Source organism: Cydia strobilella, chromosome 14, assembly GCF_947568885.1.
Source record: "Cydia strobilella chromosome 14, ilCydStro3.1, whole genome shotgun sequence".
NCBI classification, from domain to species: Eukaryota; Metazoa; Arthropoda; class Insecta; order Lepidoptera; family Tortricidae; genus Cydia; species Cydia strobilella.
The window spans coordinates 12,739,379-12,766,379 of record NC_086054.1 but is presented as its reverse complement, the minus strand read 5'-3'; the positions used below and the strand labels follow the sequence as shown (position 1 = coordinate 12,766,379).

Below are 27,001 nucleotides of genomic sequence, written 5' to 3'. Positions count from 1 at the left end.
TTTTCATATATTTAATATGGTTGCGTTCACGTTCGTCTGATGCCTGATGCGATACGACAGACGTGTGAATGCGGCTTAATTCGTGTACCTGTATAGTGAGGTCGGGATGGTCGAGCCTTGTGGCGAGCGCGAGCGCCTGCGCGGTGCGCTCGGGCGCGAGGCGGGCCAGCGCGCGCGCGCCCCACAGCGCGCCCGCCTGGGAGCTCTGCGCGGGACCAGAGAAGAACTCTTCCGCCATCTGTTTCGCGCTGCGACCCCGCATCGACTGAAACACACAAGTTGCACTTTACCGTACAAAAACAGAGAGACCTTTCGTAAAACGCTTCATTATTCAATAATTGCAAGAGGAGCATAACGAAATTTAATAAAGCCCAAATTCGAACGTGAGCTGTAGTCAAGAGGGGTATCTGCCTACCTCCTGCGTCTCCTTGTTGACGACCTCGGCCACGGCTGGTGCCAGCTGGTTCTGGTCGAGCCAGCCGCGGAAGCGCACCAGGCAGTCGTGCAGGTGGTGGTGGCCGGGCTCCAACCGCCACGCGCGCTTTATGCTCTGTAGCATTAGGAGGGGTTTTTCTGCAATCATATACATAATATTTAAATGTTAATAGAAAAATATATTAAAAAGGGAAATATATTACTCAATTGTTTGGAAGCGGTTGGAATACGACTGCTTCGAGCAGTAATTGAAGCACAGACTAGTAAGCGACTAAGAAAACATGACATGCGTGAGAGATCTTTCCATGTCCCCCAACGTGATTCGTCGCATTTTGCTGTCAAACATAGTTTTGTCAGACGGATTATCACCGTCTTACGTAACCCTCGTTTTTAAATTCCAGATACTAAAACGACACTTCGATCGCCTCATTTTTTCTCACTGATCTGTCACTTTAGTGCAAAAACAAGATGATTGTGTAGTAGTTAAAATGCCTAATCGAACTGTTATTTTAATGGATATAAAAGTGGATTCTCATCATCATAACTCTTAAGAGCCTGGCTCTTGTCGGTGGAGTAACCGCCACTCCGTCCTTCTTTCTGCCACTGTTTTGAGCTCCTGATACGTCACTACGTTGATTTTCTCTTTGGCTTGGTCCAATACTGGATTCTACTAGGTATTAATATCTGTACTGGGGCATATAGCTGTTTATACGTAGTAGCTTACCTTTCCTAAAGTATATTTCGAAGGCCATTAAATACGTTTCTATTCTATCGGCGGCGAGCGTCCGTAGCGGCAGCAGGAACTTGATCGCCTGTTCTAGAGGGTCCTCCGCCTGGAACACATACAATTAATACATAAGCATTTATTATTAACTACTTGGGGCCATACCGACCCACTAACGACTCAAACCAAATCGGACCTATTTCAGTGTTCAGAATTTAAAATAAATTATCTATTGTTAGGGTATAATTTCAGAATAAGCCTCCTTGACACACTTAAGGTATGTTTACCAAAAGTTAGGGTTAGTATAATTATAAATTTGCAAAAAATATGATAAAATAAGCCCTTCTGTGGCAGTAGTAGTATGATATTTGTAATATTAATCGTTTCCTTTTAGTCGTGTCATAAAATACTTTAAGTAGGTAACTAGTTTCCGGCGGGAATTTTCATTTACAAGACAATACTCGTACACTAAAAGCCGTAATATGCCAATTAAACTTCAATGGCACATAGGGCCGTTTCATTAAAGTAATATAATACGGTAATTCCAACATCCTTAAATAAAGTCATTACTGAACTACACCATAATAATAATAATTTTAATCTGTATATAAAACGTCTATTTATGCTCGTGTCTGCAGTCAACGTGACTGATATCCTAGTTAACCGGCGTCTGAGCGGATGTCTAGAAGTGAAGAATCACTGTTTGTAATTTTTAACATTACCTACTCGTACATCCGTGAGGTTCAGAGATCACCTCAGCTAATAGATGGAGATTATAACATAATTGGCGGTCACCACACATAGGACTCTTACCTCGTACCTACTTACTAATTTATTGTAATAGCAAGAACGCTTGTTTCAGTTACGTCGACGTTAATGACCTGTGCTTAACTAAATTGAAAATACCTAAAAAGATTAGTTGTAGAGGTGAACATGGGCTGTTGAAGTATACTCTATGTTGTATTTCACAAATAAAATTGCGTAGTGATCTCGATTATTTGTAAACGCTTCATAATGCTATGCCTAGTGTTGGTAGGAACTCGAGTCTTTTGAGTCTGAATTTGAAGAACTCAGCTCGTTTTTACGAGACTCGGCGCTTCAAACACTTCTGAGTCTTTTAAGTCCCGAGTCGAGTCTTTTCTCAACGAGCAACTCAAAAGGACTCGAGCCTCCGAATAAAGACTCCGTCAACATTTTTATAGGTTTATCCTAAATAACTGTAAAGAAATTAGGCATTGTTGTATGATTTGTGTACATAATCTACAAATTTTACATAAAGACAATGCATTTCGAAATTGTTTGTAAAAAAATCAAGAGCTCTCTGAAAAGGACTGAAGTCTCTACAAAAGACTCGGGACACTAACAAGTTGGAAAGAACTCGAGTTTAGATTTAATTATAAAAGTCTGAAAAACTGAGTCGAGTCTTGAAGCAGAGGACTCAAAGGACTCGAGTCCCAACCAACACTAGCTATGCCTGTGAAGTCTATGGTAACTAAAGCTATGAGCGCTGGGGTACCTCATCACAAGTCGACCTAGTAGTCAAGGAATATGATTTCTGCGCCACTTTATACCTTGTCAAAGTGATCAGCAATATGAAAGTAGTTATGATCTCATATATCACAGTGGAGTGGTAGCCGCTTTCGAATGAAAGAAGCCCCTGGCGTCCGTTGGCTCGTTGGGTGGACGACATCCGGAAGATTGCGGGTCACTTCTGGATGAGATTAGCTCAGGACCGGGACAAGTGGCGTACTGGAAGAGAGGCCTATGCTCAGCAGTGAGCGATAAAGGGCGGATATGATGATGATGATGATATCACAGTGACAAGGTAGACAAGATACGAAGTGACACAAATCAATTTCTTGATCCTACTCCCTCGTATTATATTAAGCCAATCGATAAAGCAACTTACCCTCGCCAATTTGTCGGGGATAAGCTCGTCTAGTTGAGGAGCCTCCGGGTCGCCCTGCTCCTGCTGCTGCCGCGCCTTGTGGTGTTGCTCTCTCTTCACCTGGAAACCAAACAAGATAATAATTAATTATAATTAGTAACGACCACCTCGCTACTGGTGCCGGGGTCAGGCGAATAGTCACCGCAGGACAGCTTATGGAGTAGCAACTCCACGTACCTGCCTTAGCGCTCCTGGGGCGTCCTGTCACCCGACAGGTGGGTTTGACAGGGCCCTCTGTCTCTGGCCTGCCTTAGTTGGCTGTCAAGAGCTGGCGTTCTCGAAGGTAGATGAGGAAACCAGTGTCGATTTGCCTATATGTGAAAAGTCCCGTATCATTTTTCTACGTCAATGTTGCCCTTGAGACTTAAGATATCGCATTTTGCTGGGGCCCATTTTGTATGGGCGAATCACCGTCTGCCAGAAATAAAATTGAATATCGTTTTATTAGGGAGGCGTCCGGTAAGTCTGATTTTTTTTTACCTGCAATAGGTGATGTTTTCTATGTATTTAAGTATTTGGGTCCATTATTTTTATTTTAACTTAATAAATTAGTAAATTTTCGATTTTATTAACTCAATAATCATTCATACTGGATGGTGTTGCGTCTCCGTGCGTCCCATATTAATAATTTGTTTGTCAAGTGTAAGTTTCATAGCACAAATTGGTAGAATTGCCAATCCAAGCAATTTTTGTCACTGAGTACGCCACGCCAATATGTAACACGGTTCCCTAAAATCTTGAGTGCCTGTAATGTGCAGGCAGCAATGTATAAATTGAGCAATATATCATAGGCCTGCTATAGACAATTGAACCAGGCGCTGTACGAGGCCATATTAGGTACGTTCCGTGGTAGCTGCATTGTTAAACATTAACGCTTAACTTATTTTTAGTGTTCTTGAACATCTTGAAACTTCCAAAATTACCATTGATAAACCATTTCCACATTGACAAAGCTTACAAATAGCCAGTCACACGTGTACAGCGACTCAAGCCAAAGCTGAACTGGTACGAGTAATTAATACGGCACTGCATTTTATGGAGATCGCGGTTCATTAGCCGATACAAGCTAGCACTTTCTAAACTGGTAAAATATATATTTTGTGTACTCTACATGGGAATTATAAATATGCCGTGTCTGTGATCTTGTGGCAATTTCAAAATGCCTATTAGTAATTAAAAGTACGTGAGAGATGGCAGTAGCGAGGTGCAAGGCAATTTGGATTCCTAAATAATATTAGCTATTACTAACTTCAAAGAGCCGCTAGTATTCGTCCTGGACGTAATACTTAGGTACGTCACTCGTGGAACAAAGTGACGCCCAGAAAAAAGCAAAGAAGAATCTGCCCGTTACGCACTCTCCCAATATCCGCAACCACCATATAATTACTAGGTATAGAAAACAGGTAGTAGATATTATATATACGGAGGACGTTGACACGGCATCAAATAGTAACGGCCAAAGTGATTAAATATATCGGAGCACAAGCTTATTTCTAAAGCATTAAAGGCTTGGTGCTGATTTTACGCTACCCTAGCTATATAATTAAGTCTCTCTTAGGTATGTTTGTCTGAATTAGGGTGTGAACATAATATAGAGGAGGTACGAACATTCGGTTCTGCTCAATGCTGCATTAATTCAGATAACAATGCGATTTAATGGTGGATAAGTAAAATAGCTCACAGGAACTTTGTAATAAGTCAACAAATCCTTTCCTATTTGTCTGTGAACGACGATACGGTTGAAAGAAAAGTCAGAAGTAAAAGCTAGACAACTTGTGATATGAAGATAGTTTGCATCCAAACACCAACCTGTACTTGTGCCGCCAGCATGCTTTCCTGTTCGGCTTTACGCTTCGCTTTCCTCTGTTTATTCCTCAGCTTCTTTAGTTCGGACGGCGCGAGATTCTCTGTAACAATCAAAGCAAAACATTATTATTCGGACATTGCTGATCCAGGCTAAACCTTTCCACAGACAGCACAAAATGTTTGGTAGGTACCGTAAGTATAGGCCTAGTAAAAAAAACCTCTTCCACTGGCCAGACTTTCCCACAAAGGAAATTAATAAAAAATAGTAACTTATGAGTAAAAATAGTGACCTTTCATAATATATCAGAATTTTGCAAATACGCGACGAACGTGCTTGTGTTCATAGCGGAGTAAAGTTTCGTAAAATCTATCAATTAGCTACCTTACTTATCATAGCTTTCGGGTTATACATATTGTAAATTTTACTTAAAGGAAACATTATTTTATTTTTAAAAAGAAACAAAACTGCATTCAAAGTTTTTTTTTTTGTTCTTTTCAATTTCGCTTGTCCAAAAATATTCTTGAGTATTAAATATTCGATTTTATGGATATTTTGTATGACAGACGAGTGTAAGACCTAATGTTTCTTGGAGAAATGTTATCATTAACATTAACTGTATCGACTAGTACAATAAAATATGTTGCGAGTGTTTATTTTTTGAAATTTTTTGTCGGTTCGATTCGCGGGCAAGACAAGTTTAAAAAAATCTTGGAATGCAGTTTTGTTTCTTTTCAAAAATAAAAGAAGTTTCCTTTAAGTAAAATGAGCTAACTTAAGGTTTTAAGGCACTTCCCCTCCAGGGCCCATAATTTTTTTCCACACTGTATGCGTATATTGCGTATGACGAAATAAAATAAAAAATATAAATAATTTATCAGTAAAAAATATTATTACACACACAGCACACAGAAGATAAAATACGCTACATCATGTCTGTGTGCATATTTCTTAAAAACACAGACCATAACGCAACTCATCATATAGGCGACACTGGACACGTAATACCTAATACCATACTAGGAAGTAAAGCGTATATTAAAATTCATGCGAACTAACGATGTAGCGCAACATAGCATAAAAGGGTAGGCTGTTAGAACCGTATAAATACGCGAATTAGAACTAAATAGGCTTTAATAAGACAATAACTATGTATAATAAGTTAGTACATTATAGTCGTACATCTTCATAGGGATCTTGATTGTAGTTTAATTTAAGTTAATGTAGTTAGTAATTAATGAAGTTAATTTAAGGTATTCTTATGTAGTAAAAATTTAATGTATTATAAGGAACCATCTTCATGTTGCCAAAAAACAGCTAAAAAGGCTAGGACATGTAACTTTTATAATATTATCTTTTATGTAAAACCCTTTTTATGTGCAAATAAATGATTATGGTTAATGATGTTAGTTACCTAAATAAGGATAATGATTTTGTAGCTGTTGGTATAGATGGATCATATCAATTGAGCTAATGCATTTACCTGTTTACTCAAAGAGTCTCAAGAGTACAATGCCATTGAGTCGTAAACTACAAATTAGGATAACTACCTCGTAGTAAAAGCAGATTACATATAACCGCCTTGAAATGTTAGTATAGATTAACGACTCTATTTTTTAACAAAAGGCTACAAAATACACTAACTAAATAATGGCTAACATAGCTTTATTTGCATTTTACAACCATCGACACCCAAAACGAATGCACTCTGTAGAAAACCATTTGTTACAACATGTTTTTAGACCATTTTAACCCCATTCAACAAGGAATAAGGTTAAAACTTTAAATATACATGCAATGCACTTCTAACTTATTTTGTAAGTAACTAGTTGGCGGCTACGAGAACAAAAGCAGATAATAGTATTGTAATAATACAATGCCATTGTTAGTACAGGTAAGTGCATTAGCTCAGTGGATATGATTCGATCTATACTCCTTAAATAATAAAATAAATAAATAATGACGCTCCTTGCTTAACGCCTACGTTGTAGTTTCTGTCAATGTCGATGTATAAGGGCTTGGCCATTTTGTTGCTATCTTTTTAATAGATCATTTATCATCATTAACAAGTGGTAGAGATAGCCATGCGTGTTGATACGTATTTGTCTATCGGATATGAATGTTTTACGACTACAGCAGGCGATAACATTATTAACGATATTCCGATACAAATATCGCCACTGTGCATTTTCTACAAGTCAACATTGAAGAAAAAATAAATGTGTGTAGCCTTTTCTGAAAACGTTGAAATTTTATTTTCGCCGCATTTCACCGATTTATTCTTCAAATAATTAATGAGATAGTTGCATTTAATTCACAAGTGACAAAGTAATTTGATGCAAGTTATAAGTTGTTTCCTCATGTTGGCTAGTTTATATTTTGATATCTTTCGTTTGCTCGGGTAGCACGCGGGATTAAACAACTTTGCCCCCTTGTAAAACAAGGTACTATTCTGTGAGGGTTACCTAAACCGATACGTACACGCAAACAGTGTGTGGTTTTGCGATAAAAAGTACAAAATCACGCGTGACAATATAGCCCATGGTGTGAAAACACTGAATGGCGGCACTTTGTTAACTTATGAAATGATGGGAAAATTCAGCAGGTACAAATTATCGTGTAACAATGCTGTTTCTAGGTAGCTAAGTTTAATAGCAATTCGACTACGTCTTATCGCGATAGTAAGGGAACGTTCGCATTAACAGTTCAAGGTTCTGTACAAGTACCTACTTCTACAAAATTTTATTTGAGGCTTTTTTTATTAAACAGTTAAGTTTTGGATAGTGTCATCCATACAAGCTTCCTAATTTTTAGAACCCGACAAAATACAAAGCTCTGTGTCAGCATCAATTAGTGAAGATGCTGCTTTTTCTAGGACTAGTTAAGGTAGTCAAAAATAATATTCAATCCTTTCTCTCACACTTTGCCATTGCAAACGCCCAGCAGAGTTAGCTTAGTCCGACTCTAATTCATTATCCATGACTGTAAAAGGCCAATATCCATCGATTAGCGTAGCTGCCGGCCAGCTGTTAGCAACCGCATTAGGGTACGCAGGCACTTTGTCAATGTGTTAGGCACATGGCAATTTACTTCGAAGGTCAACTGTTGCACATAGGGTCACCAGAATGGCTACGCTAGTCATTATAAGGCCTTTGACCTGTAAATTGAAAAGGAAATAGAATCACTTTGAGAGTAGTTGCGGTAAATTAACTAGTCGGTAAAATGGCATTGAACAATAAAACAAATAGTGGACGTCTTCAAACGATGCTGCGTGGGAGCGCGCTTCACCCACACTATTGTTGTTCAAGATAACGTCTCGTTACTTCTGGGTTATTCTTTAAAGTAGACAACGAAAAAACGTTTTTAAGCGATAATAGAGATCACAGACTTAACCAAAAACACCTATCGTAATAGGTGTTCCGGACTTTGTTTAGCTCATACATTGGCTTGAAAAGCGGTGAGTGATAAGAAGCAGTCATCCAAAGAACTAAGTGCAGTGTAGCAGCAACTAGAACAAAGTCATTGAAATATTTAGCTGGGTGTAACATTATGCTTTCATTACAGTAATGTAAGCATAATGTGCAGTCAGCTGCAGAGTTAGTTAACCCCCCCTGCAAACGAATTTCTATGCAGGTGGATTCAATTATTTCTGTAGACGAAGCTGCAAAATTGAGCCATTTCATGAATGAATTCATAATATTTGCAGCTCGCTGTACGTACTAGTTCAAAATCCTTAGGTGTATCTCTAATCTCTAGTTCTAGCTCAAGAGCGTGGGTTTCTCTGCTATCAATATTACACAAGACAGGATCTACTAATTAAATACTAGTAAAACACTCAGCTTTCAAACAAGGTTCGCTGTCGGTTGAGTTGAGTAGATAAAACCACTAGAAAAAGCCAAGTGGTCGATAACGCTTGTTTAGTTCTTGTGGTGACAACTTTTTGTCATAATGTAGTTAACGCAGGTGCATTCAAGTGTGAATAAATAATTGATTGATAGATAAATACCGTACTGTTGTATTTTACTAAAGCTAAAGCGACCGTGAACTTATCAATTGCCGACCAAAGAAAATAACGTTTAGCTAGCGAGTCTGAAACTTTAATTGACCCAGCGAAAGAGGTCTCCGTTTCACCTTGGGCAAAAATTCTTTCGTATATTCTCCTCTACCACAGATCGCATTTTTCAACCGATTTTCGTGAATTTTGGTAATCAGGTTCAATAATTATTTTTTCAAAATGTCAGAGCTAATAGAGTTCACGAGGTCTACAGCTCATAGAGCCACTAGTTTAATCTATAACTGAAATATATTTAGTATATGGATTTAAGAATACATTCTAATCTTTGTAGGTCAAATTAGCACTAAAATCTATATTAGGCAAGACGCAATAAATCGCAGCTTGTTCTTAAATTCCCTAAGCTGGTAGCCGGTTCGGCAGCCGTTATCAAAGTGGGCACGGCCGATTATGTCAGATCCGGTGATAAGGTGCGCGTGAGCCGGTCAGGGCTTGAGTCACGACCCCACTGACAGCGAGATAAACATCTTTGACGCCGACAAGCGCAGTTGTATTGATCTATTTTCACCTAGATGTTTATTCAAGTTGTTCATTTGTCACGATTACTAATTTATTAATTACTTTAACCCGGTTAGAAAATAAAATATTGAGGTAGCATATCTAATAGTAGCAAAAACCTGTCGAACTAAAATTATCTTACGCCGATACGATTTTCGGATATCTAAGTTAACACTAATCCTAATGCCGGCCCAATCATGGTTCTTATGCCTTCTTATTAAGATCAAAATTTTCTCAATTTACATTTAATGAAAGCGTAAATCAAATGAAGTTGCGATTTAATAGCATAACCTTATATTGCAGGAACTACGATACATATATTTTAGAAGCCGTTCTACATGAAGACACGTGAAGCAATTTCTTTAACGAAAGTATGCTTACAAAATATGCGTAAATAAATAGAAATACGGGCCGGCAATTACGACATTATATCATTTGCAAGCTGCTAATACGACCGCAGAGGCAAGTATGGACATTATCTGGCTGAAATGAAACTAAAAATAATAAACTGCTTTCAGAGAGCGGGTATTGAGCTAGGCATATGATTTTAAAAGTAACCTTTAGTCCGAGGGGACAAGCTTGTGTTTATAATGACGTGGATCAAGTCTGACACGAGTTTGGGAAAGTTAGATACCGACACAAGCACCCAAACCGTGACGAACACTCCGCGACATTCAACCATATAAAAGCAAAAGGAAATAAGCGAGCTTTACAAACAACATACTGATCTTGTTGGGTCTCAGTTTAGGCTCACGTATATTATAGGCAATTTTAATGAGCAGGCTATTTATATCAAGTGACGAGTGCTTTATCTTCTCTATTGAGATGCTAGTTGCGATTTACTTAATCCTTTAGCTACGCTCAAAACCATAGTAAATAACATGAGCACTTTATTTAGAATTCAATACTCGATATATCATGACCTAATCTGTCAAAATAAGGAGCCAGGTGTCGCCACCGCACATGTCTGATTACTGAACTGTCCCTTTAGTATCAGCAGTTATCCCCGAACAATGGGCGGTTTCATTAAGGTCGCTGACCACAGCGACATTGCAGTTTCGCAACATCAGCGACACGAGCGCGGGCGGCCGCGGGTGCGCCTGGGGTAACCATGGCTACGTGACTCTTTGACAAAAAAAATATTTCTTCCAAAACAACCAGATAGGCAGGGTTAGTAGTGGGAGTTATTGAAATGATTGACATTGACGACACAATTACATTGGTTAGTTGGTTGGCGCTAAAAAAGTAAAGAATTCAATTAGAATGACAAAGAAAATAGAGTTGTGTTGCTTAAAAACTAAATTCCTAAAGGCACCACACATTCCTGGGTTCCTTAAAAATACCAAATTAGGATGTTACACAATCCCCCTGCCGCTTTAACTAAGCAATCGTGGTCTCCAGCGTTCTAAGATCTACGGTTACTACGTATCGTACCAATGGCCATCGGGTATCGGGACTCGTTATGCATAACATTGCACCAATAAACCGCTGTACAGTCACGTATCTCGACTACTTTTTACTATAAGTACTGTCTGTCCAGATTTAATAAGGCGTAACTGCACAGAAAAATCTATGAGATAAACGTCGTTTCTTATTAGGTCAGTGTAGGTTCAATTGATACGAGAGCAAGTCCAACGGTAGATTTTATCGAATACTTGCAGAATAATAATTGTGAGCTTAGTTATATTGGAAAGTGTAGTCTTTCTAAACTAGGTCTAATGCTGGGTTGCCCTATTTATTTCATAGCCATGAAGCAGTTCTGTATTTATCAGTATTCTTTTGTAATGCTCTTACTCCAGTGGAACGGGTAAAATGACCCTCAAGAAAGGACAGTGCTAAATAAAACAGGTGTTCCTGGCGTTAGTATACTTTTACTCTCGGATCCGGTCTTGATCGCTGATAAGTTGATAACAACGTTCCGTTCGAAATTGTTTTGCGATTAGCGTTGCAATATATCACGGCATTTTTCGTATAGTTTTCCATTCAATTTCAGAGAAAATTCAATTTTGAATACGTTTTCTAACCAAGTATTAATTTTTATTTTAAAGATATCACCATGGACGAAAACAACATTTTGAAGTTTCCTAAAATTCTCTACTAAGTTGCTTCATGTCAGACATCCTTAATGTCATAAAATTTAATACACCCTTCCAATATGCTTATTTTAGTGTTATACACAACGAGTGTTATTAATAAATAGTTAATACATTATTATTTTATTATACACAGCGAGTAAAATAGTAATAAAGAAATTAAAGTTTACTACCGAAAACCATTCAGATAAATTAGTCCAAACCAATTTTCTAAACGGGATATAAAGTTTTAAGCGCGCCGTTCGATAACGTTGAATTTAAATAACCTAATACCACTAGAATGAATTACGAAACTTGCTTGAGGTTTAAAGCAGTTCAATTTGTACGAGTACTTGAATAGCATTTCATAGATACTTCTGAAACCTCATATATTTAATGACTAAATACGTTATTGAAATGATAGCAAAGACCGGCTTACGTGTCTTTCGCCCAAAACAGATTGGCACAATTCATTTCCAAAGTCTTATGGACCGTTTCAGTTTAAAGGCCATGCCAGGATAAGCTAAGAGAGTCTGTCCCCAGCGAGTTTTGGCTTGTAATTGTTTTTATTGATTTGTCTTTCTATTAGTATCGAGTATGCCAAATTTCAGCTCCCCAAACGTTATAGTTAAATAAAAACAAAAAAAAAAACGAAATATGATCTTTCTTCAATATTTTTGTTTCTAGCCAGCCGATTTTGACGTGCGTCACGTATATTGTGCATGTAGTAAGGACAATTACATGATATTAATTTTGTGACATATTGCCATACAAAAACTTAAAAAAATATACATTTTTTTTTTTGAGTATTATCACGCCAGCGACACCTCCAGATTTTTCAACAATGTAGGCCTCTTTAATAAGCTATCAAATGAATATAATTACTTTATTTTATCTGTGGTATAACAAGGTATTTTTTTTTAATTGAATACATCACTATACATTTACTCGCATACCCGCTCGTTAAAACTAATCGCTTACAAACTCTTTAGAGAATCGTCCACGTTCGTCATGAACACTGGCCACTGATAAAAATTAAAAATGTGAATATGTTTTTTCTGCTTCAAGAGCTGCACAGCATTAGGTACCGTTTATTACCCTTTAGTTAGTACCATAATAAGGACGATAATCCACATAAGATAATGCGTTCCAGTTGCTGAATGTGTCTCGATAAGACTTCTAGATTAAACTTAAAGCTTCACATCTAAGGTACACTTTAAAAAAACGTGTGCTTTTTGATAAATCCCCAGTTTAGCCTTTTTCTAAAAGCACATAAGTAACTGAATTATCCTTAAAAAGCCATGCTTTTTGTAACGTGGGCGTGCGTGCGCATGCGGCGGTTCCGTTAATAACGCGTTACGCAACGCATTGTGCCCTAATCCGTCTAGGACACGTCGCACACATAAATTGCTGCTCTAATTCACTCGGGTTTCGTAAAACTAAAACGAAACCGCGAGCGCATACCGGGTCGCCGGAGGTCAAGCATTTTGTTATGAATTTTGGATAAACAGGCTGCAATCGAAAAATTAATAAAGATCAGGGTAACTTGATAATTTAAGTTTGTTAAATAATAACAACCTTCATGGTTAACTATTTTGGAAAAATCTCAGGGACAGAGGAGCTTGAACTTGCAACTTTTAACGCGTTTTTTACCGAAACTCCTGCACGTATAATAAAATAAAATAAACTCAGTCAGTCCTACGACTCAATTTTATGTAAGCTTTCTTAATGGTATCCTACACGATTCTTACAAATAAAAAAATAATTCAGATTACCCCTCCGAACCCCCTAAATTTCCCCCTAAAATAAAAATATGCAGTTTTGACTTATTTAAAGTGTTAGTGTGGTGGTAGTTGCTATTTGTTCAAAATTTTAGTTCTCTAATTTTAAATTTTAGGTCTCTGAGAAAAACGCATCGATTTGTGAGACCGAAGTGATCTCATAAGTGTTCCGTGAAGAATGTTTCGTACGTAGCAATAAAAAGTTTTGTATGGAGCACTAAAATGGAATTGCAGCTCGATTTTTATATTGTTATTTATTGATTTATTCTTGCGATGATTGAGTGCCCTACAAACTACATGTAACTTCCTAATCTGTTCGTCCCTTTAAAAAGGGCCGAGTTTCGAATGATATTTAAATTAAATTAAATTATTGTAATGTATACTAAGTTTTTTTTCTAGGTGTTACTGTTGACTTAATGTTTAAATTAATATAATAAATGCATGCTGTGATTGCCTGTAAGTGGGGGATCAATAAAAAATGTGCCCTTTTTGTAAGTTAATACTAGTATGTAAATTGTATCTTCTGTTGGTGATCCTAATAAACAAATTTACGTGTTGAATCTGGAAAATCATGCTCCTTCTCGAGAAACTCGCCCACTAAACACTATATGCATATGAACGTAGAATTTTATTACATATAAACGTAGAATTTTATTAAAATAATTGTTTTGCTTAATTTATTGCTTAATTCCACAGTACAAATGATATATGCCCGGAGGTTTTCTTTAGGTTTCTGTCAGCAAGTCAACCGCAAGTCTGAACTCCAGGTTAAACAGTTGACCCCTCGACTTAAGCGTGTAAACAATATGCCATCCGAAGAAAGTCGCCCTCTGCTTGCGGCCAATTCTAGGTACCCTAGGTACTAATAGACATTTTTTTAATTTTTACAATCATAGGTTCAGGTCATAGGAGTTAAATGGACCCTATTTAACTCTTAACGAAAACTCAACAATGTATTTTTAGAGACTGACGTTCGTTAGTGTGTGAAAATTACACATTCACATTGGAATTCAGTAGGTAAGTACACAGTACAAGTTCTGCATGTAGAGCAGTGAAAATCACTTCGCTTTGGTGCAAGCATGTGAGCTTTAGTATAATTTCGCAGAGGGCACGGTAGCCAGCCCTAAGTGTTGCAACTCTGTAAGGAATAACTTGTACAAACATGACGTGATTTATGGTTTCATTTTGTACTAAAAGGAGATTGAGAACGAATTACATTTTACGGAAAGATAATTTCTTGTAAGGCAATGTATGGATGTGATGGTTATGTACATATTTGTTTCACATACACTCACTTATTGTTAGAAAGTTAGTAATAGAAATTATGCTTATGTTACATAAAGTCACTTCTACTTTCTTATATCAAATAACAAATTATCAAATAAAAGATCAGTTTTGATACCTAATACATATTTTGGATCAAGATATATTAGTTTAGACATATCTGGTTTTTGTTTCAAAAAATTCTGTGCCATCTGTGTCTCAAAAACAGAAACAAAAAATAAATAACTCAAGGATATCTGAAAATTTAATCCCTATCATAAAGAGATCTAAATGAGGCACATTAGCCTATAAAACACCCACGTGCGCGGTGAGCTTTAGTCTGCTTTAGACTTGTATCTAATAATTATTAGATTATATTTCGAAATGTTCGGCTGTCTTTATAGAACGGTTGCTATGGCATAGCCCCGAGGTCTTAGTAGTACCGATTTTGAAAACTATTCTAAATATTTATTGCAAGATTAATGTATGTGTCGTGTGCCGACTGCGGAATGAATAAAGTGAGTTTGAACTGTTTGTTCGGTCATAGGAAGTCACTAATAAAATGACTCTACCTGATGAATAGTTGATGACCGTGCATAGAACAATAGCTAAAGATACAGATGTACAAATTGCTGTATGCTTTCAAAAAGTAGTTTTTTTTTTTACAAATTAAGAAGAATATCGTGTTCCATATGGATAATTTCGTAATTTAGATGCCGCGGCATCAACACCTACAGTTAATTATGTAGATATATTTGTACAAAAGCTTAAGTACCCAAAATTAAGTATATGTTTAACTGGTAGATGGTTGACTGGTAGACAGAGATGGGCAAAATGTAATCGACTAACGATTAACGATTAAGATTACAAGAATTAATTGCGACTGACGATTGAAAACGACGATTGATCAATCTTAGTTGTATAGAGTGCAACTAATTTAGTTGCAACTAAATTAGTTGCCGATTGATTTCGGACAACTAAATTTTGTAATCGACTAATTAGTTAGACTATTTTCTCGCGACTAATGTTAGAAGCAAATTGAATAGAATACCTCGGTATGGCTATGTTGACAGACTGATTAGGACATCTTAACGGATGTTTAAAAATAAAATAGTCATGTATTACTTACGATATTTTGACCGTTTCTAAGGAGTGAGATCTGTTCTCACTATTATTTTGCTACAAAAGTAAGTAAGTTTAATGACCACACGTTAAAAACAAAATAGACCGCGTATATAATAAACAACATGCAGATGTGTCATTCAATAGAACGTGTTATTTTTAGAAGATGCGTCGGCACTTGCACCAAAATGCAACAAACAACTTCCAGTTCCAGGTAAGTAGGATTATCCCATTGTTTTGTCACCGCGTGACACTAAAAAGAGTTTTACTATTGTCAGAGACAGCAAAATATTGATAGTTTCTATGTCTAAGATTTACTCAGTATCGTATAATTCAAAGTATTAATAACTAGCTGTGCCCGCGGCTTCGCCTGCGTGGAATTCGGTCTGTGTCAGTAAGCGGCTAATTCACCCCTAATTTATCTCCCTGTCCCCGGGAGACGGAACTTAAAGTAAAGTTGACAAATGGATACGCTAGAGGACTGTAGTCCAGATAAAATATTTTACAATTAGGTACCTACCACCAAAGATAGATATAACTCCGTAATAGATGGATACAGTCTAAGGAAAAAACGTGCCTCGAAAATCACAAAAATTTGATTCTCGATCAGATGTCGCTACTACCTTTTGCCTACTCTCGTATAGAGGGCGTTAACGGTTTCGTTTGTTATTATTTAACAATTTTAACGCATATCAGTGAAAGAACATGGGTCAAAAAAATATAAATAATTAATGCAAATAAAAAAGATCGTTTATCCATATTTAAATACATTTTATCGTATTTTAATAAATCTTCATTTTTAGTTTTAAAGTGTGTCGATAGATGGCAGTGTGGTTACAAAATTTACTATGACAGTACCGCTCTATAATATTACATCCTCTTTGCTACCACTAAATAAAATTACACTCCAAAAGGTTTTTGTTGCCCTTATTCAAATTTTTGACGTGATTTAAACGGCATAGAGTAGTAGGTGTATATCGAACGATACAGTACCATTTTTGTATTTTTACGTCCTTGACTGTACCTATCCAAATCGGGTACACTACATATTTCCGAAAAAATATTATTCCGAATTTTAGAATGTCGAATTTTATCATTCCGATTTTTAAATGCTCGACCCATCAAAATTCCGACTGTCATAATTACGAATGATGAAAATCACGAAGATTTATATTTCCGAAAACCCAAAAAGCCGAATTTTGTAAATTCCGAACTACATAATTTCGACTATAACAATTCCGATGGTGGCAAACACCGAATTTAACATTTACGATTTTCAAAATCACGAATTCGGAATTGCCCTTATCCGATTCCTATTTTAAATATCCCAATTTTTAAATTTCCACTTTTTTGGCAACAGTTCGTTTTCTTGGGGGTCGCAGTTCTAACCTAACCTAACCCACTTTTCTGGCAACAGTTCGTTTTCTTGGGGGTCGCAATTCTAACCTAACCTAACCCACTTCTAGCAACAGTTTGTTTTCTTGGGGGTCGCAGTTCTAACCTAACCTAACCCACTTCTAGCAACAGTTCCGGTTCGCAGTTCTGTCTAATTTATTTATGCCGAATTTTTATGCCAAAAATATTTTATGCCGAATGCCATGACGCGGCACGACAGGTACCCGTAATAATTACTAAAACGTGAGTCTTCATTTGAATATCACGGACTTCATTTTTCCAATCTTAAAAAACCGAATTTCTGAATACCGAATTATTTTATTTCCGATCGGACAATGATTTTTCGGAATTTAGGAATTCGGAAAAAAAAAATTTTCGGAAAAGTGTAAAATCGGAACTTTAAGCTTTCTGTCAAGTGACAATCGGATTTAAAGTTTTCGGAAATAGCACATTCGTGATTTTATTCCATCGTGTTTTTAAAAATCGTAATTTTGATATTTCGGACTTATAAATAATCGGGATTATGAAAGTCGTGGTTATAAAAATCGAAAAAACGTATTTCGGAATATTTGGGTGTTCCCATCAAAATCATGTCATCCAAATCGGTCCTCCAGTGAAATCAGTCTAAGCATGACGCCGGCGGCGGGCAGTGTCTGCCCCTTTTTTTGTTGTTTTCGGAGTGGGAAATGCAACTGCGTAGCGTCTGCCCCTACGACTTGTTGATAGTCATAGCGAAGCAGGCGCTCACGGGGACCTGTAGGCGCTTAAAGCGGAACGGGAAGTTGCTCGGAATGGAGGGGGATACGCAGGATGAACACGGCTTCTCCGGCGCCACACTCCGTCAGGATCTGCGCCTATATATGTATTGCGTACGATGTATTTGGGATCACAATCGAGACTCGCGCTGGCTTGCCGTTTCAGCCGAAAGCGAAGCGACCTGCCTGGCTAGAGCGCCACTGAGTCTCTCACCGTGGTTTTTCTTAGACTCCTGAGACCGTGCCCCTTGTGGCCGCAATGCATTGCGAGACTTTCGCGAAAGATTCGATTTTTTTCGGGAAGGCATGGTAACGCGTATAAGTCCCAAATCGTTTGACATTTACTGAAAAATTCGTGACCATTATTAAGAGGAAAGGGCACGGCCGCTTCTCCATGCAAACGCAGTCTCCATTTTTTGGATAAAAACTACCCTATGTTCTTCCACGGGACTCAAACTATCTCTATACCAAATTTTATCTAAATCGGTTTAGCGGTTTAAGCGTAAAGAGAAATTAAAAAAAGTTTTTTTCATTTTTTTTTTGTGTTTTCACTCGGGAATGGTGTCATTTTGATATCATAAATGAATTCGGCATACCCGATTTATACAAAAACGATACCTAACTTGGCCTAGTAGCTAAAATGATATAGTTATCAAGATAAAGTTTTTAACCCCTTTTTCCATGGGGGATGAATTTTTAAAAACGCTGAAAAAAAATTTCTTGCTTTTTAATATAATTAACGTTTTGCAAAGTTTTAAGTTCCTGACTTAAAATAAAATTTGCACCCCAAGACAAACTTTCATCCCCTTTTCAACCCCCTGAGGGGTTAAATTTCCAAAAACGTCAAAATTAGTTTTTTTGTAATCGTCTATCATACATTTCTAAGAAGTTTCAAAGCATTTGTAATGGATTCAAACTTTCAACCCCCTTTTAACCCTGTTAGGTGACGAATTCTTGAAAACGCTAAAATTACTTTTCCTGTATTATAATAATATGCCCATTATACAAAGTTTCAAGTAACGCACTCAAAAAAAAAATTGAAATCCATACAAACTTTCAACCTCTATTTCACCTCCTTATGGGATGAATTTTCAAAAACGCTGAAATTAGTTTTCTTGTATTTCAATAATATATCTTCTTACGAAGTTTCAAATTGCTAGCTTAAAATAAATCTTGAACTCCATACAAACTTTCATCCCCCTTTTTAACCCCCTTAGGGGTAAAATTTCTCAAATTTTTATAGCCTATAACCTGGCCGTGGATTTTTTCGACAGATTAGTAAAGTTTGCATCAAAATCCGTTCAGCCGTTTTCATTTGTAGCGCGGTCAAATAAACAGACAAACAGATAAACAGACAAACAGATAAACAGACAAAAATTCTAAAAACTGTTGGAATGTGTTCTGTTATCGATTCTAAGTATCCCCAGCCAATTTTTTTTCGAATATCTTCCATGTACAGACTTTCGACCCTCTTCCGCTTTATTATAAGTATAGAAGATATAGATGCACCAACCTACTTTATTGTTTGCGATTTGTAAACAATACAGTTTTTCGCTATTTGTCGTTATTACCAATATATCGTTATAATAATATTATGGCATTATTTGCATTGTCATTCAAGCATTTCAAATTAAACGTGTATACATAATTTTAGCTCAATCGGATGTATCTGCTTCAAAATAAGTCGCAAAATTCTACCCAAACTAACATAGTTACAACATACGAGTACCTCCGTATGTTACATACATACGTACTTGTAGTTACATATTGCAAGATAAAAAATGCAAAAACGGGCGACTACGTAGTTTTAATATAGATTTAATCGTGAAATTTAGTCGATTGAAACTAAAACTAATTTAGTTGTTAGTCGAACATTCTCACAACTAATTTAATCGCAACTAAATTAATCGCGATTAAAAAATGACGATTGATATTTTTAATCGATTGATTAGTTAACTAAAATATTAATCGATTAATGCCCATCTCTGCTGGTAGAGAATGCCTTTAGGCATTAGGTCTATGTGCATGTGCAACCATAAACTTATTTACACGTCTGCCTGTTGCCATGTGACTGTACAATTGTGCATAGTACATACTTTGTATAGGTTTAACAGGGACATACAAATTCTTTCGGCAGACAGCTTAGGTCGTGACTCGTTCACCTTTGAGCTTGTAGACAGGAATGTTACTTGTTTGTTTTTTGTTACTTCAAGTATCTACGGGGCGAGATATCATAGTCGACAGTTTTTGTGGGTACGCATTATTAGAATTAAGTTTTTACATTGATTGAATTCAATTATTTCAGACATATAGTGTGAATTATAAAGGTGCCTCCTCACAGCAGTTACATTATATAACGTTTTTAACAAGGAAAACATTGATATTTTGTAACGTTGTATATCAGCTGAGTGTAAGCTAAGCACCGAAGGTAACCTTACCTAATTATTTTATGGTCTGTGCTTCTGCATATTTGTAAACGTAGCAAATATTTAGCAAATTGTAAATAACAAAGGAACTTTCAAAATCTTACAAAATATTGTTTGGGTGAAACAAGATTTCTATTATACTGTTTTAGCTTTCAACTTAGGTATCCAGCATTGCGACAGTCGTTGACTGTTGCAAAAAACACATTTAATCCCATCTCTAATCCTGCGAGCTGCTAACATTCGCACATGTACATGAACACCTGTCATTACATAATGAGATGAGAGCACTTTTATCCGAAGATTAATTTGCCGAATTAAATTGGGCTTTATAATGAACCATCTAACGATTACTTTCAATCTGAACTTAATTACTCGCTCAATAAAGATGCAATCACAATGACTGAATAAGATGAGACAGGCATGTCTTATGGTGGCCCAACTGCTCCAAGTAATTCCAAATCGCTTGCTAAACTTTCCAATCAGGTAGACCGGTATAACTTTGTTCTCCGATTATGCCTTGATGTTACAGATATGGTGGCCACAGATAGTCTAGAGTTCACATGCTTTTGTAAGCGATGGGTAGAAAGCCAGGTTGAAACGTGACAGATGATGAAAGAGCACGTGTCGTGATAGGTATTAATGGGCTGCGCCTGCACCTGTCGATTCGAGGGACACTTCCTAATAAGGTTGCGCAACATCGGAAGTGAGGGGCACGAGTTCGAGACAAAAGGCGTGTTGACTTGTCACATGGTTCTGAAGTGGACAATGGGCTAATGTGCCGAATATCGGACACAAGGTGACTTCCGAGTCCGACCGGAAACCCTATGGTGTTAAAGATAGAGGTTAAGTTAAAGAAATGTAAGGCGACATTAGTACAGGAAACTGAGACATTTTCATTAACAATTTTAGTAATTAATACAAAGTAAAAAATACATATTTACCTTATGTTATGACATTAATCCATCAATCATAAAGTTAGTTCGATTTGTTTACTATTTACTAAGACATTTTTGTCATTTATTTATAACTAGCGACCCGCCCCGGCTCCGCACGGGTTACACAAAACCTTAACAAATTATACACCTAAACCTTCCTCAAGAATCACTTTATTGATAGGTGAAAACCGCATGAAAATCCGTTCAGTAGTTTTTGAGTTTATAGCGAACATACATACACACAGACAGACGCAGCGGGTGACTTTGTTTTATAAGGTGTAGTGACAAAAAAAAAATAGGACGCCAAATTAAACTTACGTTTTTACATCAAATTCGTCTCTAGTTGTGAGTTTTACACAGGAGAATACGTACAAATTCAAACATATTACTCTCTTACCTATATGCATAAACACACATCGAGATACGGATGAAATTTAAAATAATTTGCACAGAAGACCAAACAAATTACTTATTTTAATAGGATTTTCCTAAGCACACTTTTTATTAATGTAGTTATTCAGCCAGTCATTCAACAAAATTAGCAAATTACCCTTTTGTGATTTTCTGTCATAACTCGGACCTTGACTTGACACAGTTGACCAAACCGAAAATAATTACACAAAGGAATCGTTAAGAATGCATACGGTTTTGAAGCCGTCGTGTGCCTATCATTCATAATGATGTGGTTAGATTGATGACAGTTAGAAGCGCATTGTGAAAGCAGACCACCTGTAAGAATGTTGAACTTTGCGGTTACTGCGGTTGTAATGTAACCGATAATATAGTTGTTGACTGATAAAGTTTAAGAACTTAGATGGAAATCTATTTCATAACTAACTTGGAGCGTTTTCTGATATCAACGCGTATTTTATTTAAATGTTTAAAACAGTCATTATAATTCCACGAAAACAAAGAATTGTAAGCTTTAAAAAACTTAGATAATAACAAAATGTACCAGATAAGAAAAATCGCTGCAAAATAATACGTCTACCGCCCGCGTAGGATTTACCTTCCATATAAATATCATAAAATATAGCCGGATCCGAGTAAATTACAATAATGGTGGCCAATGGGGCTGTGACCCGACCACTTACCGACCCAACTGTTTTCAAGCATTTTAAGGCATAAATCTCTTATTTATGAAGTTAAGCCTTGGCGCCATACCGACACCCTATATGTCGCGCTAAAACCTGAGATTTTTGAATCCGACGTTGAGATAATATGTGATTATCGAAGCTTTTAAACGGACCTTTAATAGTAGGTTCTAGTGGTTGTTAGTCTCTAACGAGATTGAAACTCGCTCTGAATTATACACTATAAATTAACACAAACTACTGCCATACATAGCCAATTGCAGAATAATTACCGTGAGTTATAATTCTATAAAATTATGCTTTACATTCTGTTTTTGTTTCACATATTTTGACCTCTACAAGGTGTTCTGCCGATGTGAGGAAGGTTGTGGGAATTGATTGTGGTGATCATTAGGTATTTTTATTTTAATGTGTATATAAACTCACTCGTCGAGAAGCTTAGCAGTCAACATGTTGGTTGTCATGTGGACTACGCAGCCTTCAACAATATAAGCTACGCGGACGACATAGTCCTGCTGAGTGCCTCGGTGTGTGGGTTAAGGAAATTGCTGAGTAGCAGTGAAAAGTGTGCCCATAATCATGGGTTGATGTATGATATATAATGTAAATAAATTCGAATACATGGTTTTTAGTAAGGGAAATAAGGTGCCTAGTAGTGTACCGGAGATTAAATTGTATGGTTCTCCACTAAACAGAGTGCAGCAATTTAAGTATTTGGGGCATATACTCAAGTCTTAAAGACGATAGTGATCTAAAAAGGGAGCGTAGGGCGTTGTCAGTGAGAGCCAATATGTTGACCCGCATGGTTTGCTCGTTGTTCCAACGAATAGAAATGCGCGTCCCTGGTGCGGCGGGTGCGGGATAGCCGCAACAGCATCCTGGCCATGATAGCTGATAGGATTGATTGTCCGTACTTACATACGACTTACTGCAGTGTGCACATCTATAACAATGCTCAAGTAGTCGGGTGATGTGCGCACTGTTGCAATTGAGTATTGATTTATATGTACATAACAGTGTAAACCTTTTAGATATAAGAATACTAACGTAGAGAATAAGATAATGAGCTATTATGTTACTAACCATGTAATCTTTGTTATTTGAAATACCTAAATGATCATTGATTGATATCATGTACCTATAAGTCTGCATAGGTCTCTCGTCCTCATACTTTAATTTTAAAGAATGAACACGGATGCATATATTGCAATCGACAGCAAAAAAATTGTCATAACAAACTAAAGAAAAGAGTAATTTATGTGACGTCACATGACGCCGCGATACTTGCGATGCGTCGCGTAAGATATTAAATATCGACACGGACAAAGTGCCAAAAATACGTATACACGTCCGTATTGCCCATACATTAAGGTAGTGTGTACATATTTTAGCACTTTGTCCGTGTCGATATTTAATACCTTGACTGTACGGCGTTGGTGACATTGACACTGGCGGAAACCTGCGTAAGCTGGCAATAATACTGGGCAGCGAGGTTAGCCGCTTGCATTGTATCAGTTACAGGATACCATTATTGATGAATTATTATGTACCTTCAATGACAGTCATAATATAAGGTAATAATATATGTCTGTAGAGTCGCACATGGCAGAAAGTGCAAACCACTAGACACTTACTGCAGCTGACAAAAAAAGAAGTATCAATGCGTTGCATAGGTATATTTTTATGTATGATTGGAATGATTCAATTCCAATTTGTATGAGTTATAGCTTAATTATAGACAATTTTTAAATATAAATAACGTATAATAAGTTATACGTTATACTTGAAAATTGTCACTCCCCAGAGGTCTCCCCAGAGTTGCTAAGACAACTAAAGCAAAAATTATAATGTTTGTTTTCGCATTATTATCGTATTTATTGTCAAAACATGAAACTTGTTTTGGTCGGGATTTCCCAGTTACAGTATAGTATAGTATAGTATAGTATATTATATTATGTACAATGTACAATTTTTGCTACAAGTCAAATTATCATAAGTCTTTGTATTCAAATGTACGTCGTGCGAAGAACGACCCAAAATTCCGATGTTATGACGTTCAAATAAGTCATTTGAAGGGTAACTGTCTGGAAAACTGTCTGGACCTATTAAGTAAGAGGGGGCTTTGAGAAGTAACTTGTTTCGCCTACGTATAGATCGGTTGGCGTTAACTCTATATGTATTGATTTAGTTTAGTAACTAAAAATATTTAATCTGTGGCGTCATGTCATTTTTCGCGGGAATTTGACATTTGACAGTAAGTTCAAACAAAAGTGGTTTGAGTTCAGCGGCAAAATAGAGAAAATTTTAATTCGTAGATTTATTTAGTTCTTTTTGTTTTGGAAGGCAAAACTCAAATCCATGAAAGGATTTTGGCTACGTTAGGTAGTTCGTGTCCTTCCTAGGAAACGGTTCGACTTTGGGTAAATGAGTTTATGCGAGGCAGGACAAGCATTGAAGATGCACCTCGCCCTGGAGCCCCGAAAACGGCAGTTTTACCCGAAGTCATCGATAAAATCCATGATGAATAGTTTTAGCCGACCGAAGATTGAAAATTCGCAAATTAGCTGAAGCCACAAACGTCTCTTCTGAGCGGGTGCATTTTATTTTACACAACAAGTTGCACATTCAAAAGTTTTGTGCAAGGTGGGTGCCTCGATTACTGACTCCAGTACAATGCGTATTCACATGCGAATGTCTGATGAAAATTTGCAGGTGTTTAAAAAAAATCAAAAAAAATTATTCGCCGTTTTGTAACTATGGATGAAAACTGGATCCATCACTACATCCCGGAGATAAAACAACAGTCAAAACAATGGTTTGGTCATGGGGAGCCAGCTCCAAAGAAAGCAAAATGCATTCCGTCTGCTGGAAGTGCTGGAATGTGATGGCGTCTGTGTTTTGTGTGTGTGTGTGTGTGTGTGTGTGTGTGTGTGTGTGTGTGTGTGTGTGTGTGTGTGTGTGTGTGTGTGTGTGTGTGTGTGTGTGTGTGTGTGTGTGTGTGTGTGTGTGTGTGTGTGTGTGTGTGTGCGCGTGCGTGCGTGCGTGCGTGCGTGCGTACGTATATAGAGAAACAAAATAAATACATTTGCAATGTTATAATTTTTTCATATCAAACAAAGCTACTTCTCAAACAACCCTCATCACAAGTCAGTTTTCACTAATTAATTAGTTTCACTGGGCAATTGAGTCATCAGCAGATTAAGTGGACGGATTCTTGCTAAATGAATCAAATCATTTATAAACATTATACAATAGACGTCCGAACAATATAAATCAATATAAGTAAGTGGATCGCAAATGAACACTTTAAAGCCAACAAAGCTGGTTGAAAAGTTACATAAACGCATTTTGCTGTTTGTTTACCTACACTCAACAGACAAGCGACGTAACTAACACAAGGATATGTATAAATCAGATCATTGTTAAAGCCAATGATGGATGCACCATGCACCAATGCCAGTGTTATAAGACAAGCCCTTGCGACCTTCTAAATAACTGATGTGATTTGCAGCCCCTTAGTTATAAGTAACGCCTAACGCCTTAAGCAATTTAAGCTGGTTGGGCAGTGAACGTAAATTGGGTAATTGTTTAAATACCGTATCTTGAGAAATGACGTTCCATTCCGATCGCTAGGCTGTGTGGAATGTATCGCTAAGGGCAACTTCGTTGTCGCTAACGAAAAAGGCATATCGTAACTAATAACATCATCGCAACTTCGTGTGTCTATAAGTGTCGTATCTTCAGAGAGGTAGGTATTTATTAGTTAGCACAATGCTTTAATAATGACGGGGCAAATTTCTATATTTGCCTTGGTAAATCTCATACCATAACAGCATAGATAGGTAAGTATTTTACACGTTTTTGTAGGATTTCTTTAACTCGTATATAATTTTATAACTTTACAGACCTCTGGGAAGTTCCCGGATCTACGGTAGGTATTAATACTATTAATAGAATCCTTATGATGCAATTCCGATGTCGAGAAGCATTTCATTGAATAAGTCATAAATCGAACACCTACAATCCCTTGACTTATCGTCCTCGCTTAGTTTTTCCTGTTGGCATTGATCCAAGACCTAAGCCGTATGGCGTAAATTAACCCTGCGTGGACCTGTTCTCCGAAGGCTCGTTGATTAGACGTCCTATCAGCGTCAGTAAAGACAATTGTGCCTCGTTATCTATTAATATAAATATCGTTTTCTTGTGTAAGGTACTTCTGGTATCTTTACGTGTTATCAAGCAGTAATATCATACTTTGTTGTGTCTGTTGTGATCTTTTATGGCCATTGAATTGTATATTTCATTTACATCAATTAAGATCTTAGGTGGGATGATATGTAACAGTATGGACGATGGTACCAATCAACAATAACTGTATCACTTAATGAAAAATAAAACATTATTATACAGCCAATCTTTTCATCGGTTAATCTAAAAGTTCACCACACTTGTTGAAATTTGAAAAAAAAAACATTATTTTTTTCTAACAAGTGAAAAGTGCACTGGAATGTACCTAGCTGTAATATCCCAGTCTTACAAATCCATGTTAAAAGTAAAGCAGTGCAAGCTGCCCGTTTCCCAATGTCCAGCAGAACATTCCGGTAACAGGCAACCGACTGTGAGAAAGCACGTAACGAACCACGTTTCATAGTCGTTAAGTTATGTTTAAGGGAATCC

At 37.0% G+C, this 27,001-nt stretch overlaps 1 protein-coding gene across 1 annotated transcript in view; it reads right to left on the bottom strand.

Annotated features, from left to right (window-relative positions):
- Positions 1–27,001, bottom strand: part of LOC134747253 (N-alpha-acetyltransferase 15, NatA auxiliary subunit) — a 118,585-nt gene that overhangs the window by 4,884 nt on the left and 86,700 nt on the right. Inside the window, exons 11-15 of the mRNA XM_063681861.1 lie at positions 4,917–5,014; positions 3,069–3,167; positions 1,160–1,268; positions 416–573; positions 89–265 (exon numbers count right to left, since the gene is read on the bottom strand). Coding sequence (XP_063537931.1) covers positions 89–265; positions 416–573; positions 1,160–1,268; positions 3,069–3,167; positions 4,917–5,014 — 641 coding nt within the window. The remainder of the gene's footprint in view (positions 1–88; positions 266–415; positions 574–1,159; positions 1,269–3,068; positions 3,168–4,916; positions 5,015–27,001) is intronic.